The sequence below is a fragment of the Palaemon carinicauda genome, chromosome 21 (genome assembly GCF_036898095.1).
Source record: "Palaemon carinicauda isolate YSFRI2023 chromosome 21, ASM3689809v2, whole genome shotgun sequence".
Taxonomy (NCBI): domain Eukaryota; kingdom Metazoa; phylum Arthropoda; class Malacostraca; order Decapoda; family Palaemonidae; genus Palaemon; species Palaemon carinicauda.
In genome coordinates, this window is record NC_090745.1 from 112005906 (window position 1) to 112025252 (window position 19347).

The 19347-nt window shown below is 37.9% G+C and overlaps 1 protein-coding gene across 1 annotated transcript; it reads right to left on the minus strand.

The window, feature by feature from the left end:
* Positions 1-468: 468 nt before the first annotated feature.
* Positions 469-19015, minus strand: LOC137615409 (uncharacterized). Its single transcript, XM_068345277.1, has 4 exons — positions 18537-19015; positions 5318-5512; positions 3676-4278; positions 469-3132 (listed from the first exon to the last, which is right to left on the minus strand). Exons 1-4 carry the CDS (start codon positions 18795-18797, stop codon positions 2938-2940), a joined length of 1254 nt encoding a protein of 417 aa, XP_068201378.1. The 5' UTR covers positions 18798-19015; the 3' UTR covers positions 469-2937.
* Between the last annotated feature and the right edge of the window lie 332 nt (positions 19016-19347).

Consider the following 19347-nt stretch of genomic DNA (forward strand, 5'->3'; position numbering starts at 1 on the left):
TAATTTATCTTTTCACAGTCTGTGTAGTTAATTGTAATTCATCTTTTAATAGTCTGTGTTGCTACTAGTAATTGATTCTTTGACAGTCTGTGTTGCTACAGTCATTTATTTATTCCCAGTCTGTATTTTTATTTGTAATTTACCCTTTCACAGTCTGTGTTTTTTTATTGTAATTTATCTTTTCACAGTCTGTGTAGTCAATTGTTATTCATCTTTTAACAATCTGTGTTGCTACTAGTAATTGATTCTTTGACAGTCTGTGTTGCTACAGTCATTTATTTATTCCCAGTCTGTATTTTTATTTGTAATTTACCCTTTCACAGTCTGTGCAGTTAATTGTTATTCATCTTTCAATAGTCTGTGTTGCTATTAGTAATTGATTCTTTGACAGTCTGTGTTGCTTCAGACATTTATTTATTCCCAGTCTGTATTTCTGTTTGTAATTTACCTTTTCCCAGTCTGAATATCTTTATCTTAATCTATCTTTTCACAGTCTGTGTAGTTAACAGTTTCGTATATAATCAGGTATTTTTGTCACAAATCTAGCAATAATCACGAGTATATTCAACATAAAAAAATCCGATTTCACTAAAATATAGTAAATCTAAATCTAAACAGACAACTAAAAGGTGGATGGATGTTTATTCATTAAGTTTGGATATTGGGCCTCGTTGTGGCCAGCTGCTGCTAACATCAGACCCCTATGCAAGAGAAAAAAAATGTGTTTTTGACATTTAATCTAATCATGCTCCTCTTTTTTTTCAGTTGCCTATGTCTCTTTTGTTAATCATATTTTATTTTGTTTTTTTCCAGGCTTAATGGTATGTCAAGAACTGTTTAAATATTTCAATCTAATTTTCATTTACCAATCATATTCTTTCGTTTACCTTAACCTCAAAAATTTGGTATTTCCATTTATTACATTTTTTTCAACACGAAATTATTTCCCGAGAGCTCTGTACGTAGTTTCACAAAAGTGTAAGAATGAAATCCGTAGATTTTATCCACAATAGGCTTCTCCAAGGTTTGAAAATACCTTCGGTTTTAGATTTCGATAACAAAGGGTCATAGATGATCAGGACGCAATGATCTGAGATCAAAATTTTTGGGCTTCTTCGATTTCGCAAGGGTCCTCGGCTTCTGAATTCCACTGCGAAGGCGCCTTGATGTTTAAAGCAGTCTTCGGCGTAAATGACTTTAGATGTCAAGGTCCCAGAAAACCTCAAATCAATCAATCAATAATTTAAAGCAGTCGACAAGGAATATCAAATTATGTTGAGGCTCAATACTACACAGTAATCTAGAAGTTTTATTCCAGGTGTGACCAAGTTGTGGAATGATCTTCCTAATCGGGTAGTTGAATCAGTAGAGCTTCAAAAGTTCAAACTTGCAGCAAATGTTTTTATGTTGAACAGGCTGACATAAGTCTTTTTTATAATTTACATATGACGTATCTGTTTTGATGTTGTCACAGTTTATAGAATGGTTTATTGTTAATTTTTTTCTTATCGTTTATTTCCTTTCCTCAGTGGGCTATTTTTCCATGTTGTAGCCCTTGGGCTTATAGCATCTGGCTTTTCCAGCTAGGGTTGTAGCTTGGCTAGTAATAATAATAATAATAACACTAATACTGACTTTCACACCATATAATACCTCGATTCTTGCGAGGCCCGTTGACTTGGGACTTGGGAGCACCTTTACACTGGATCTGAAATGTTGACGAATCTGGTGACATATGTTGATTTTTTTTTTTCAGTTTTGCAAGGATTCTCGATGTTTCCTTCTACGGTGGCACTATGATGTTGAGGACTCTGTCGGACGACAACGTTTTCTTTTCGCACCCTTCAGTTTTTGTCAAAGCCATCGGCTCTACATTTCATTCACAGCAAAAGCAACATGTTGAAAACTCTCAGCTAATTTACGAATTTATTATCACCTTCGCTTGTAACAATCTTTAATTCCTTTTCAAAAGAGCAGTGATAGTAAGAACTTCAATGGCCCTCGAATCTTTAATTCCTTTTCAAAAGAGCAGTGACAGTAAGAACTTCAATGGCCCTCGAATCTTTAATTCCTTTTCAAAAGAGCAGTGACAGTAAGAACTTCAATGGCCCTCGAATCTTTAATTCCTTTTCAAAAGAGCAGTGATAGTAAGAACTTCAATGGCCCTCGAATCTTTAATTCCTTTTCAAAAGAGCAGTGATAGTAAGAACTTCAATGGCCCTCGAATCTTCAATTCCTTTTTCAAAAGAGAAATGATAGTAAGAACTTCAATGGCCCTCGAATCTTTAATTCTTTTTCAAAAGAGCAGTGATAGAGAGGACTTCAATGGCCCTCGAATCTTTAATTCTTTTTCAAAAGAGCAGTGATAGTAAGAACTTCAATGGCCCTCAAATCTTTAATTCCTTTTCAAAAGAGCAGTGACAGTAAGAACTTCAATGGCCCTCGAATCTTTAATTCCTTTTCAAAAGAGCAATGATAGTAAGAACTTCAATGGCCCTCGAATCTTTAATTCCTTTTCAAAAGAGCAGCAATAATAAGAACTTCAATGGCCCTCGAATCTTTAATTCTTTTTCAAAAGAGCAGTGATAGAGAGGACTTCAATGGCCCTCGAATCTTTAATTCCTTTTCAAAAGAGCAGTGACAGTAAGAACTTCAATGGCCCTCGAATCTTTAATTCCCTTTCAAAAGAGCAGTGACAGTAAGAACTTCAATGGCCCTCGAATCTTTAATTCCTTTTCAAAAGAGCAGTGACACTAAGAACTTCAATGGCCCTCGAATCTTTAATTCCTTTTCAAAAGTACAGTGATAGTAAGAACTTCAATGGCCCTCGAGTCTTTAATTCTTTTTCAAAAGAGCAGTGATAGAGAGGACTTCAACGGCATATCTATCGCATAAAAAACCGAAGTTTTTGCGAGGGCCCTCGGCTTTGCAGGTCCTTTACAGAGGAGCAGTAATGGTGAGGACTCCGTCGGCTGATAGCGCTGCCGCCACTTTATCGGGCTGCGTGAGTCCAGCAACAGTGAAGCGCCTCTCAAAGGTGTAGTGACCCTTCTTTCCAGATACGATGACCACGCCATCTATTGCCTTGACGTCGAGGTGACCATCGACGAAATCTTTTACGTCCACGACGATCTAGAAAGAGAGCATTAAAGATAGTGCATATTTGGACATGAAACCTGATAGTCGGATTTCATTCATAGCCATGTCGAGTTTTGGTGGTATTATTTCTGTTCTTTTTTTTTATGAAGAAAATCACTCATATTCATTTGAGTTGGTGTGAGATATAGCTTAAAAATTTCTGGATAGACGCAACCAAATTCATGGGAATCGTATTTCTAAAGTTCAAGAAGAATCGGAAATATTACAATACTGCAATAAATACTACAAATACTTCTATCTTCTTTGATTTTCAACTAAATTACTACTACTACTACTACTACTACTACTACTACTACTACTACTACTACTACTACTACTACCGCAATATATAATAGTAATTAAAACAACAGTTGGTAAGAAAGGATACTGATTGCGGTAAATATAACATTATCTCTCTTACCTTGAGGGTTTTAATCACTCAAACTATATAACTTAAATTTCATTCTCGTTGACAAAAAAGGCAATTGAAAAGCAAGAGGACAATGGTTGATGCACGGGGTACATAACCTCCCTTACCTTAAATTCGTTGCTCTCTTTGGACACAGTAGCTGCCTGGTTATCATCCTGTTGAACGATATCCCGGAGGTTCCTATAGGAATTGAAGCGATCTCGCTCATCCTCCATTCCGGCGCGCGAGCCCCTGCGAGCGACCACTTCGTCGATGGCGCTCTCGAAGTCCTTCCAGACGTTCTCGAACGAGGCGTCCTGGAAGAACCTCCCTCGCCTCTTGATGGGCAGCATCCTGTTCTGGTACAACGAAGAGGTTATGGTTCTGTACCCTTCTTGTTCGTGGACAGCTGTTGGAACAATCTTCTCAGAGACCTCCTTGACAGATGTGGTCGAAGTGGTCTCGCCCTCAACGTTCAGAGGGATGATCCTGGTTTGGGAGGGTCTGCGTTCTGTAGATAAAAGGGCCTCCTTTTTCACAGCCTCCGCTGCTCCGGAGGCAACAGTTGATTCTCCCTCGATGGTCATTGGAATGGACCTTCCTTTAGTGGTTGTGACGGATGCTGCAAGAGAGCTCTGACATTCTTGAGGGATGATCTGGGCTTCAATCGACGATGCTCCAGGGGAGGTGCTACTTGCAGAGGCAGCTGTGCCGATAGCGACAGCTCTTCCCTGATACACAAAACACGATTAAGCAATGCATTTTTCCTTATGATCATATCATAATGTAGTTAGTCGCTATCCTTGTAATGTAAACTAAGAAAAAATATACCATGTTATAATGTAGCTAGTTACTATTCTTATAATTCTTAAGCTAAACTAAGAATAATAGATCTACAATTATTTAAGGGTGCCGTGCTTGTTGTCCATTCTTTAGTTTATTCTTAATAAAGAGGGAATTTCGATCGGCTTTTCCATTTATTTTCATTTTACTTCATCCATCACCTAACATACAGTACATTAATGCATATCCTAATCAAGTTTAAAGACCGCTCATGAATGGTGGAGGCAAGGGACAATGCCCTACATACTGACCAAATATACACATGATCATCGCCCAAGCGCCCTCTACACTCAAGCTAGGACTAAGGAGGGCCAGGCAATGGCTGCAGATGACTTTGCAGATAGACCTACAGGTTCCCCCAAACCCCCCATCCTTAGCTCACAAGGATGATGAGGTTGCGGCGACCGAAAGAACTAACGAGTTTAGCGTGACTCAAACCCCAATCTGACGTTCACCAGACAAGGTCGTTACCACATAGGCCACCACAACCCAAAGAGGGAAGTTTAAGTAAAGTGTTAAACTCTACACATACTGTCCATGCATACACACATACTGATCTAAAAAGAATAAAGTGTTAATGTGGCCTGCTTGGTAACGTCTATGTGTGGTGTTTGCAAGACGGGTGTTCGAGTTCCGCTCAGACTCGTTAGTGCCATTAGTGTCTGCAACCTTACCATCCTTGTGAGCTAAGGTTGGGAGGTTTGGGGAGCCTATAGGCTATCAGCAGCCACCGCCTGGCCCTCCCTGGTCCTAGCTTGGTTGGAGAGGAGGCTTAGGCGCTGATCATATAATATATAGTCAGTCTCAAAGCCATCGTCCTGATTGCTAGGGCATGCCGCTGTCCTTTACCTCTGCCATTTATGAGCGACCTTTAAAAGGTGTTCACCCAATGCATACCTTTACCAGACCAACTGAATTCACCCTCACCTTCTTCGGTGCGGTAACGGTGAGAATATTGTCATCCGAGAGATCAGCTTTCACCCCGTCGATGACCGTGTTAGTTGGCAGTGGGAAGCTCCTCTTGTAGGTCCTGTCACCGTACACACCTTCCACGACAGCTGAGCACTGGACGGTCTGCACTGTGATCTGGCCAGATGCGAAGTCGCTCATGTCAATGACGATCTGGTGGAAGGGAGAAAAATTCTCAGTTTGTTGATCAGAGAGAGAGAGAGAGAGAGAGAGAGAGAGAGAGAGAGAGAGAGAGATTATATAAAACAGATCAAGGTAATTGAAAAGTATGACGAGAGAGAGAGAGAGAGAGAGAGAGAGAGAATTATATAATTGAAAAGTATGACAAGAGAGAGAGAGAGAGAGAGAGAGAGAGAGAGAGAATTATATAATTGAAAAGTATGACAAAAGAGAGAGAGAGAGAGAGAGAGAGAGAGAGAGAGAGAGAGAGAGATCATATATAGCCAAGCAAGAAAAACTGAAAAGTACGACAATACAGAGGGAACTAGTCAAAATATTTTAAGCAAAAATTTAATTAAGATTAATCCTTATCATCTCATACCTCCAACTGATCAAAAATAGCATAGTGAAAACCTTCCGTATCAAATTTTAAACACAGGTATACATACTCTCAATAAGAAATTGGCCCTAAATAAGAATGAACAGGTGGGACCAAACATCCCAATCAGCTATAACTTTTCTCAATTCGACTTGTAATGGCCGAAACAGCTGTCGACATGGGATATTAAATGGTACGACAAAGTTGCAGTATTTGTCTCTTCTTCCTTCGTTTTGGCCTTAATTTGAGAGATGTTTTGAGAAGTTAGGCATCACATGTAAATCTGCGTTTAGTGAAAATTGTATAAGGAAAAACCATGCCATTTACATATGTGTATATATATATATATATATATATACACATATATATACATATATATAGATCTATATATATAAATATATATATATATATATATATATAAATACAAATAAATAAATACATAATTAAATACATTTATGCACACACACACTCTATATATATATTTATGTATATATATATATATATATATATATATATATATATATGCTTAGGACAGACAGTAATTGTTTCTCTAGTACATGAGACCAAAATTAAAGGAAGAATAAGCATGGGATGCGGAGCGTTTGTTAAACAAAATGAGATTATGAAAAATAAAATGCCACTTTCTCCAAAACTAAAAGTATTTAATGAGATGGTCTTACCAGTTTTAACATATGCATTAGAAACTTGAAGCCATACTAAAACCTTAGAACGTAAGCTAGTTACATCTCATAAGTTATGGAAAGAATAATGATGAGAATAACACTAAGATAGAAAAAAGACCAACATGGATACGAGACCAAACTAAATTAGATGATATTCTAACAACATGTAGGAAAAAGAAATGGACATGGGCAGGACATATAATGAGAATGCCAGATAATAGATGTGCATAAAGAATAACAGAATAGGTCCCTATAAATTGCAGAAGAAGCAGGGAAAGGAAGAGAAGACAATGAATTGATGAACTAAGAAAGTCTGCGGGTGTGGACTGGCATAGATACACCATAAACAGACGTAAGTGGGAGGACATGTCTGGGGCCCTTGTTTTGCAGTGGACTAGTAATGGCTGATGAGGATGATGATTTATACATATATACTCTGTATATATATATATATATATATATATATTATATATATATATATATATAGATATATATATATATATATATATATATATATATATATAGATATATATATATATATATATCTATATATATATATATATATATATATTTATTTATATATATCATCTGCATCAAGGTTGCTTCAACTAATGAGTAGAAAATATATAAAATCATGTTAATATTATTTTGCATGCTTAAAACTTCGTAACTAACATTAGGAGCTGACACCTGAACTGACACCTGAAGCAGGGTGCCACACACCATGTGCCTTGCCTGGCGCAATGTTGGCAATGACTAAGGTTTATTGCAACGTCGCGTCGTTTCTTTCTCCCATCATACAAGGGCTTCCTACCCTTCACCCCTCCCCCAAAATTTCTTCTCAAGTTGACCAACTTCGTAAACTCTACTTTGTTTCTTAATTCCCCCTTTTAAGTAAAGACGAACGAATCTTTTCCCTCTGATGTGGTAATAAATCATTTCCCTATGATGTAGGAGCTTTCCCTCTTATGAATCCTTTCCCTCTGACGTAGGAGCTTTCTCTCTTATGTAGTAATGAATCCTTTCCCTCTGACGTAGGAGCTTTCTCTCTTATGTAGTAATGAATCCTTTCCCTCTGACGTAGGAGCTTTCTCTCTTATGTAGTAATGAATCCTTTCCCTATGACGTAGGAGCTTTCCCCCCTATGTAGTAATGAATCCTTTCCCTCTGACGTAGGAGCTTTCTCTCTTATGTAGTAATGAATCCTTTCCCTCTGACGTAGGAGCTTTCTCTCTTATGTAGTAATGAATCCTTTCCCTCTGACGTAGGAGCTTTCTCTCTTATGTAGTAATGAATCCTTTCCCTCTGACGTAGGAGCTTTCTCTCTTATGTAGTAATGAATCCTTTCCCTATGATGTAGGAGCTTTCCCCCCTATGTAGTAATGAATCCTTTCCCTCTGACGTAGGAGCTTTCTCTCTTATGTAGTAATGAATCCTTTCCCTATGACGTAGGAGCTTTCTCTCTTATGTGGTAATGAATCCTTTCCCTCTGACGTAGGAGCTTTCTCTCTTATGTGGTAATGAATCCTTTCCCTCTGACGTAGGAGCTTTCTCTCTTATGTGGTAATGAATCCTTTCCCTCTGACGTGGGAGCTTTCTCTCTTATGTGGTAATGAATCCTTTCCCTCTGACGTGGGAGCTTTCTCTCTTATGTAGTAATAAATCCTTTCCCTATGACGTGGGAGCTTTCCCTCTTATGTAGTAATGAATCCTTTCCCTCTGACGTAGGAGCTTTCTCTCTTATGTAGTAATGAATCCTTTCCCTCTGACGTAGGAGCTTTCTCTCTTATGTAGTAATGAATCCTTTCCCTCTGACGTGGGAGCTTTCTCTCTTATGAAGTAATGAATCCTTTCCCTCTGACGTGGGAGCTTTCTCTCTTATGTAGTAATGAATCCTTTCCCTCTGACGTGGGAGCTTTCTCTCTTATGTAGTAATGAATCCTTTCCCTCTGACGTAGGAGCTTTCTCTCTTATGTAGTAATGAATCCTTTCCCTATGACGTGGGAGCTTTCCCTCTTATGTAGTAATGAATCCTTTCCCTCTGACGTAGGAGCTTTCTCTCTTATGTAGTAATGAATCCTTTCCCTCTGACGTAGGAGCTTTCTCTCATATGTAGTAATGAATCCTTTTCCTCTGAGGTAGGAGCTTTCTCTCTTATGTAGTAATGAACCCTTTCCCTCTGACGTAGGAGCTTTCTCTCTTATGTAGTAATGAATCCTTTCCCTATGACGTGGGAGCTTTCTCTCTTATGTAGTAATGAATCCTTTCCCTCTGACGTAGGAGCTTTCTCTCTTATGTAGTAATGAATCCTTTCCCTATGACGTGGGAGCTTTCTCTCTTATGTAGTAATGAATCCTTTCCCTCTGACGTAGGAGCTTTCTCTCTTATGTAGTAATGAATCCTTTCCCTATGACGTGGGAGCTTTCTCTCTTATGTAGTAATGAATCCTTTCCCTCTGACGTAGGAGCTTTCTCTCTTATGTAGTAATGAATCCTTTCCCTCTGACGTAGGAGCTTTCTCTCTTATGTAGTAATGAATCCTTTCCCTATGACGTGGGAGCTTTCTCTCTTATTAGTAATGAATCCTTTCCCTCTGACGTAGGAGCTTTCTCTCTTATGTAGTAATGAATCCTTTCCCTCTGACGTAGGAGCTTTCTCTCTTATGTAGTAATGAACCCTTTCCCTCTGACGTAGGAGCTTTCTCTCTTATGTAGTAATGAATCCTTTCCCTATGACGTGGGAGCTTTCCCTCTTATGTAGTAATGAATCCTTTCCCTCTGACGTAGGAGCTTTCTCTCTTATGTAGTAATGAATCCTTTCCCTCTGACGTAAGAGCTTTCTCTCTTATGTAGTAATGAATCCTTTCCCTATGACGTGGGAGCTTTCCCTCTTATGTAGTAATGAATCCTTTCCCTCTGACGTAGGAGCTTTCTCTCTTATTTAGTAATGAATCCTTTCCCTCTGACGTAGGAGCTTTCTCTCTTATGTAGTAATGAATCCTTTCCCTCTGACGTAGGAGCTTTCCCTCTTATGTAGTAATGAATCCTTTCCCTCTGACGTAGGAGCTTTCTCTCTTATGTAGTAATAAATCCTTTTCCTCTGAGGTAGGAGCTTTCTCTCTTATGTAGTAATGAATCCTTTTCCTCTGAGGTAGGAGCTTTCTCTCTTATGTAGTAATGAACCCTTTCCCTCTGACGTAGGAGCTTTCTCTCTTATGTAGTAATGAATCCTTTCCCTATGACGTGGGAGCTTTCTCTCTTATGTAGTAATGAATCCTTTCCCTCTGACGTAGGAGCTTTCTCTCTTATGTAGTAATGAATCCTTTCCCTATGACGTGGGAGCTTTCCCTCTTATGTAGTAATGAATCCTTTCCCTCTGACGTAGGAGCTTTCTCTCTTATGTAGTAATGAATCCTTTCCCTCTGACGTAGGAGCTTTCTCTCTTATGTAGTAATGAACCCTTTCCCTCTGACGTAGGAGCTTTCTCTCTTATGTAGTAATGAATCCTTTCCCTATGACGTGGGAGCTTTCCCTCTTATGTAGTAATGAATCCTTTCCCTCTGACGTAGGAGCTTTCTCTCTTATGTAGTAATGAATCCTTTCCCTCTGACGTAAGAGCTTTCTCTCTTATGTAGTAATGAATCCTTTCCCTATGACGTGGGAGCTTTCCCTCTTATGTAGTAATGAATCCTTTCCCTCTGACGTAGGAGCTTTCTCTCTTATTTAGTAATGAATCCTTTCCCTCTGACGTAGGAGCTTTCTCTCTTATGTAGTAATGAATCCTTTCCCTCTGACGTAGGAGCTTTCCCTCTTATGTAGTAATGAATCCTTTCCCTCTGACGTAGGAGCTTTCTCTCTTATGTAGTAATAAATCCTTTCCCTCTGACGTAGGAGCTTTCTCTCTTATGTAGTAATGAATCCTTTCCCTATGACGTGGGAGCTTTCCCTCCTATGTAGTAATGAATCCTTTCCCTCTGACGTAGGAGCTTTCTCTCTTATGTAGTAATGAACCCTTTCCCTCTGACGTAGGAGCGAATCCTTTCCCTCTGATGTGGGAACAAATAATTTCCCTCTGATGTAGTAGTAAATCCTTTCCCTCTGACATAGGAGTGAATCCTTTCCCTCTTATGTAGGAACGAACCCTTTTCCTCTGATGTGGGAACAAATAATTTCCCTTTGATATAGAAACTGTCCCTCTTATGTAGTAATGAATCCTTTCCCTCTGATGTATTAACGAATATTTTACCACAGACGTAAGAACGAATCATTTCCTTCTGATGTGAGAAGGAATCACTGTCCTTCGACGTAAGAATGAATCCTTTCCCTCTGGTGTAGGAACGAATCCTTTCTTACTAACGTAAAAACCAATCGTTTCCCTCTGATGTACGAACGAATCCTTTCCCCCTTGACGTAAGAATGAATCCTTTCCTTTTGATGTAGGAACGAATCCTTTCACTATGACGTAAGAATGAATAATTTCCCTCTCACGTAGGAACGAATCCTTTACCACTGACGTAAGAATGAATCCTTTTACTCTGATGTAGGAAGGAATCATTCCCCACTGACGTACGAATGAATCCTTTCCCTCTGACGTAAGAACGAATCCTTTCCCTCTGACGTAAGGACGAATCCTTTCCCTCTAAGGTAGGAACGAATCCTTTCCCTCGGATGTAGGAACGAATCATTTCCCTCGGATGTAGGAACGAATCATTTCCCACTGACGTATGAATGAATCCATTCCTTTCAATGTAGGAACGAATCCAATCCGCCTGACGTATGAACGAATCCTTTCCCTCTGACATAATTATTATTATTATTATTAAATGCTAAGCTACAACCCTAGTTGGAAATGCAGGATGCTATAAGCCCTGGGGCCCCAACAGGGAAAATAGCCCAGCGAGGAAAGGAAAAAAGGAAAAATAAAACATTTTAAGAATAGTAATAACATTAAAATAAATATCTCCTATATGAACTATAAAAACTTTAACAAAACAAGAGGAAGAGAAACTAGATAGAACAGTGTGCCCGTGTGTACTCTCAAGCAAGAGAACTCTAACCCAAGACAGTGGAAGACCATGGTACAGAGGCTATGGTACTACCCATGACTAGAGAACAATGGTTTGATTTTGGAGTGTCCTTCTCCTAGAAGAGCTGCTTGCCATAGCTAAAGAGTCTCTTCTACCCTTACCAAGAGGAAAGTAGCTACCGACCAACTAAATTGCAGTAGTTAACCCCTTGGGTGAAGAAGAATTGTTTGGTAATCTCAGTGTTGTCAAGTGAGAATCTGTAAAGAATAGGCCAGACTATTCGGTGTCTGTGAGGGCAAAGGGAAAGAACCGTAACCAAAGAGAAGGATCCAATGTAGTACTGTCTGGCCAGTCAAAGGACTCCATAACACTCAAGCGGTAGTATCTCAACGGGCGGCTGGTGCCTTGGCCAACCTACTCCTTATAATAACGAATCCTTTCCCTCTAAGGTAGGAAGAAATCCTTTCCCTCGGATGTAACAACGAATCATTTCCCACTGACGTATGAATGAATCCTTTCCCTTCGATGTAAGAACGAATCCTTTCCTCTGATGTAAGAACTAACCTTTTCACCCTGACGTAAGGACAAATCCAATCCGCCTGACGTATGAACGAACCTTTTCCCTCTGACTTATGAACGAATCCTTCCCTCTGACGTAAGAACGAATCCTTTCCTTATGATGTAGGAACTATTCCTTTCCCTCTGAAGTAGGAATGAATCCTTTCCTCCTAACGCAAGGGCAAATCCTTTCCCCCCTGACGTAAGAACGAATCCTTTTCCTCTGAGATAGAAACGAATCCTTTCCCTCTGATGTAAGAAGGAATCCTTTGGGCAGCCTAAGGAAAGTCCACACTAAAGTGATCCATAGATCATAATTTATTTTATGATTTATGGAATATGGGTCTTTTGAACCCGCACTAGGGCCTGGGAGGCCCTTCAGAAATGGAGGTAAAATAGAAGGCTAAAAATGGGTGAAGGTCCCTCTAGAATTGCCTACACCTAAAAGTGATTAATTAGTTTCGTTTAGTTACATTTTAGTGATGACAACAATAACGAAAAGGAAAACATCAGGTGCAGACTAATGGGAGAATGTATAAACAACTGGTATTTTGAGCGTTGGCAGTTGTTTATGAAGAAACGGGTTGCAAGATGGAGGAAAACAAACAGTAATTTCCACTCCCAAATTCTTGGCAATACGTAACGTGTCATTGGATAATTTTTTCTTTTAATCATGGGTTATATTTAGGACATTATTCGATACTAGTTCTTTGTTGTCTTTTTCTTCTTATATCTAGTTAAATCTTTGATGGCAGGCTAGTTTTTTCAATGCTATGAGCGTTGTTCACTATCAATAATTTTTTTTTTAAATTTTGGATTGCAACATATAAATATTATCTGACTCCAATCCTAGATAGGATTTCTATTACCATTATTATTGTAAGACAATGTGCAATCCTAGTAGGAAAAACAAAATGTTACAAGCCAAAGGGCTCTAAAAAGGGAACCATATAATGTTACAGTCCTTCCTTCACGATGACTGCTTATAGTTCTACGCCTAACGTCTTATGTTAAGGGCATTCTTTGACACGGTGCCTGTTTGCTTTTGACACTATAAAGTATTAGAAAAGATTAAAAAAGTGAATTTCCTCGGATACATAAATAAAGGCGAAGTGTTTGTAACCTCCTGCTCCCCTTTCTGGCTCACTTATTTAAAGATTGAATAAATGTTCAGTCAACCCATGTAGAGACTGAGGGGATACGGCCATTTAAACCTTCACGGTAATATATGGAGACACAGTTTTCTGCTTGACCAAGAAGCTTCATTTCTCTCGTTAGATAATGAACATTACTTTCACTTTTCTGTAATCGTTTCATGTAATGGTACTTATGAATAATAATGTACAGTATCAGGCTTTCGAAAAGCTTACAACAGATCCAGTGCGAGTGGCAGTGGGTTAGAACGTGGGCCAAGAGCGAGACTTTGGCCGTTTGATGCAAGTGGCATCATTTTAAAAATATTAATAACTAGAGGGGCACTCAGTAGAGCGCAGACCTCCGCCGCAACAGCTTATTTCTCGACCTTAACCTTTAGGCTTATGTATTAATTGGTGTGGATTTTCATAAAAAAATATGAACTGAGTTTGAAGTCTCTGTGACAACGATGTCCAAACTTATGGCTGATTACGTGAATTGGACATTTTGCTTGACCCGTGACCTTGACCTTTCAAAATTTAATAATTGTCAGCTTTTTACATAGCAGTTAATCCCTGCAAGTTTCATTACTCTACAACTACAATTGTGGCCAGGAAGTTGTTTACAAACAAATACAAACAAACACACAAACATGGGCGAAAACATAACCTCCTTCCAACTTCGTTGGTGGAGGTAATGATAATAATTTTAATAATGATAATAGCAACATTGTGAATAAGTCAGGAGATATATGCCTCCCCTATATAACTCCTTTTTTAATCAGAATTTTATCGGCGCAACGCTGATCGACAAACAGACAGACTTTAGCAGTATGGAATGTTGACAGTGGTTCATAAAATGATAAAACTCTGATCTCAGTTTTTTATGCCTGGCCTCTAGCCACACCTGTATGGCATACATTTTTTTAACGGCTAAAAAACTCCCATCAAATTTGAAATGAAAGATTGTTCCCCGTTGTGGTGGCCGATGTGGTAACGTCCCTGACTGGTAAACGCCAGACTGGGGTTCGATTCCTGCTCAAACTCGTTAGTTTCTTTGGTCGCTGCAACCTCACCATCCTTGTCTGGCCCTCTTTGGTAATAGCTTAGGTGGAGAGGGGGGGGGGGGGCGCCTTGGGCGCTGATTATATGCATATATGGTCAGTCTCTAGGACATTGTCCTGCTCGATAAGGCAATATCACTGTCCCCTGCCTCTGCTATTCATGAGCAGCCTTTAAACCTTCAAACCCCACAGTGTCACAGTGATGGCTCTTGAGAGAATAATACTTCCGTAAGTGACAGCATGACGAGAGTTACCCTGTTCCGCAGGGTTCGTAAAGATGGACTGCATTCGATTTATTATTATCATTACTTGCTAAGCTACAACCCTAGTTTGGAAAAGCAGGATGCTATAAGCCCTGGGGCCCCAACAGGGAAAATAGCCCTGTGAGGAAAGGAAACAAGGAAAAAATAAAAGATTTTAAGAACAGTAACAACATTGAAATAAATATTTCCTATATACAGTAAACTATAAAAACTTTAAAAAAACAAGAGGAAGAGAAATTAGATAGAATAGTGTGCCCGAGTGTACCTTTAAGCAAGAGAACTCTAATCCAAGATAGTGGAAGACCATGGTACAGAGGCTATGGCACTACCCAAGACTAGAGAATAATGGTTTGATTTTGGAATGTCATTCTCCTAGAAGAGCTGCTTACCATAGCTAAAGAGTCTCTTCTACCCTTACCAAGAGTAATTGGGGATATATTGCTGGGGCTGGTGGGGCCAATGAGTGCTAAGGTGTAATTGGGGAAGGACTCTCTTCTTTGTACTATGGAGTAATAGTTCGAAGAGGTTGGACAACAAGATGGAAAAACGTAGGTAAAGTAGAAAGATATAGAGTGAATGCAGTTAATAATAATAATAATAATAATAATAATAATAATAATAATAATAACAATAATAAAAATAATAATAATAATAATGATAATAATCATAATAATAATAATAATAATAATAATACGTTTATTTTCATTATGCAATGGGTATTAATTACAATACTTCAAAATAATTGTTTACAATATAGAAGTACAAAATATAGAAATAACATTTTTCAATATATTTACGAGCTCTTATCATCAGTAGTCTCTCACAATGATTAGAAATTGATTGATAAATTTTCTTTAAATTCCTCAGGATTTATATGTAACAAGAAGAAAATCTTATTTTTTCCTTGAAAAGGACGAGGTTATCAGAAAGCAGGAGGAACGTTGAAAAGGCCCTTAAGCAATGCCTACAGTGCACTACGTGAGGTGCACTGTCAGAGGGATTCTTAAAGACGATAATGTATATAAAGATATTATTATTATTATTATTACTTGCTAAGCTACAACCCTAGTTGGAAAAGCAGGATGCTATAAGCCCAGGGGCTCCAACAGGGAAAATAGCTCAGCGAGGAAGGGAAACAAGGAAAAATAAAATATTTTGAGAGGAGCAACAATATTAAAATAAATATCACTTTATAAACTATAAAAACTTTAACAAAACATAGTCATGTATTCAGGTCTATCTAAAAAGCAAATCATCTTCAAAAGGTTACTGTTAAAAAGTTGCCGTAAAAAGGGTAAAAATCCTGGAATAAATGTTGCCATACATTTACAGTTTTAATAATGAATATATTGACGTAAGGGAGTGATATTACGGTCACCAACCCGTAAAATATAATAACAAAGTAGAGTAAAAATACGGCATTTTACTGAAATACGGCTACGAACAGTATATTTTTACCGAGAATTTCCAATTAAAATTAGGGTTTTTTTTTTCAACAATATGTTTTATAAAATCTTTGTGAATTTTTATGTTGAAAGTAAAGAATGTAAAGCATACGGTACCTATAATGTATGTGGGAAGTTAATGAATGAGTGATGAATCATTTTCAGGACTTCAAGTTATTTCTAGTTAAAAAGAGAGAAAAAAAAACTTCTTTTCTTCTGTTAATAACTGTTGCAAATCTACAGAAATCAGTATTATTATTATCATTATTATTATTATTATTATTATTATTATTATTATTATTATTATTATTACTTGTTAATCTAAACCCTAGTTGGAAAAGCAGGATACTATAACCAGGAGGGTTCCAACAGGGAAAATAGCCCAGTGAAGAAAGGAAACAAGGAAAATTAAACATTTTAAGAACAGTAACGGCATTAAATAAATATTTCCTAAATAAACTGTAAAAACTTTAACAAAACAAGTGGAAGAAAAATAAAATGGAATAGTGTGCCCGAGTCTACCCTCAAGCAAGAGAACACTAACCCAAGACATTGGAAGACCATGGTACAAATGCTATGGCACTACCCAAGACTACAGAGCAATGGTTTGATTTTGGAGTGTCCTTCTCCTAGAAGAGCTGCTTGCCATAGCTGAAGAGTCTCTTCTACCCTTACCAAGAGGAAAGTAGCCACTGAAAAATTACATTGCAGTAGTTAACCCCTTAAGCGAGGATGAATTGTTTCGTAATCTCAGTGTTGTCAGGTGTATGAGGACAGAGGAGAATATGTAAAGAATAGGCCATACTATTCGGTGTATGTGCCGTAACCAAAGAGAAGGATCCAATGTAGTACTGTCTGGCCAGGCAAAGGACCCTATAACTCTCTATCGGTTAAATGGCTGATCAAAAGAACAAGCTCGTTTGACCAATCAATTAATATTTCTTCACAATGGTGAAAAATCGAGGGCACTCATTTCTGAGAAGGTAATAATATACACAATTTAATTGAGATATTAAAAAAAAAAACATTCAAAACTATGATGTTAGGTTGCTTGATAAAATTCAGAAATATTTTACATGACTTTAGAAAATAAGATATTTTTTTTTATTATCAATATTATTTGCTAAGCTACAACCCTAGTAGGAGAAGCAGGATGCTACAAGCCCAGAGGACCCATCCGAGAAAATAGCCCAGTGAGGAAAGGAAAAAAAGGAAAAAATAAAATATTTTAAAAACAGTAACAAAGTTTAAATAAATATTTCTTATATAAACTATAAAAACTTTAACAAAGCTAGAGGAAGAGAAATTAGGTAGAATATTGTGCCCGAGTGTACCCTCAAGCATATATATATATATATATATATATATATATATATATATATATATATATATATATATATATATATATATATATATATATATATATACATATATATATTTACATATATATATATGTATATATATACATATATATATATAAATATAATATATATATACATAATATATACATTACACACACACACACACACACATATATATATATATAAATATATATACATATATATTTATATATATATGTACACATATCCATATATGTATATATGTGTGTATATATATATATATATATATATATATATATATATATATATATATATATATATATATATATATATATATAATCCCTTTCTGAGAGGGGATATTTTATCGTGGTGAAAGGGTTTGTGTATCCTCATGATCAGCAGAGCTGAACTAGTCAGAGGAAACCATGCTAGGTTGGTTTGCTGTGAGCGATCAAACTAAAAAAATTCCACCATCAACAATCCACAGTGGCCAGCACGGTGATGAAACTGGTCAAATCTCAGATTTGAATAAAAACATGTCTAAGGACTTTGTCCTGCATTGGACTAAAAACGGCTGCATGTGTTGTGTGGTTATATATATATATATATATATATATATATATATATATATATATATATATATATATATATATATATATATAGAGAGAGAGAGAGAGAGAGAGAGAGAGAGATATATATATATATATATATATATATATATATATATATATATATATATATATATATATATATATATATATATATATATATATATATATATAAACCACACAACATTTTTACTTCAACAGGTATTTTACGATGATGTTATTCATTACCGTTCTCTTTCTGGCTGCTACTCAACAGTCAACTTGCTATCAATTACTTGATCTGAGTTGTTTATCAAAGGCGCTACCTAGCTATCTATCTATATATCTATCTAGGCACAGCTACGTTTAACGGGACGTGTTCAGATCACGTCACGTCACGTCGTCCGGGAATCAAACGTGGCCCATTATTGACAACTGGAGAGAGAGAGAGAGAGAGAGAGAGAGAGAGAGAGAGAGAGAGAGAGAGAGAGAGAGAGAGAGAGAGAGAGATGCTTTTGCAATACAACTTCGTCTCACTTACCACGTAAGCATCCTCGGTTTCGGAAATGCTTGCGGCCTTGCTGTCGTCGGAGGCATCTCGCGCCCTAAGGCGTTTATACGAGGCGAACCGATCTGCCTTGGATGCTCTCGAGCCCCACCGATTTAAAACGTCCTCTACGGCGTTGCTGTAGTCCTTCTGAAATCCCTGGAAGAAATCGTCCTGGGAGAAGAGGCCTCTCCTAGTGATGGGGAGGCTGAATCCTTCGGTCAGGTCCCCGAGCACCGAGCTGACGAGAGGCATTATTTGATTGTCTGGCGAACTTCTTCTAGGAGAATTTCACGGGATTTGGGGGACACAACGGACGCAAATTAAATCCCGGGGGCTCTGTGCCGCAATCAGATTGAACTGATCGTCTAGAACTCGGGGCTTGTTTTAAGTATGGTCCAACTTTGGCACTGCAACTCACAGAGGCACACACCCAGCTGCGGGTGGCCCATGTCATGACGACACTGTTACGTCACTAGTGCCACCTTTCGGTTCCACTAATAACGGGACAGAGAGAGAGAGAGAGAGAGAGAGAGAGAGAGAGAGAGAGAGAGAGAGAGAGAGAGAGAGAGAGATTTGTTCTTGCTTCAAAACATACTTCGTTATTCAGACCAGCCATTCAGTAATCGGTTCATCGATGAGACCACGTACTCAAGTCTCAAATCGATCACAACTTCAGCTCGTGCGATATTCCAACGCCAAATTTGCAGTCCCCAAACAATCAATGTCACCGCAGTAAACGTTCCCTTATCGCGAGTAAGGGCTTCATTTACAATGTTCAACACAGACTGGGGCTCTTCGTCTA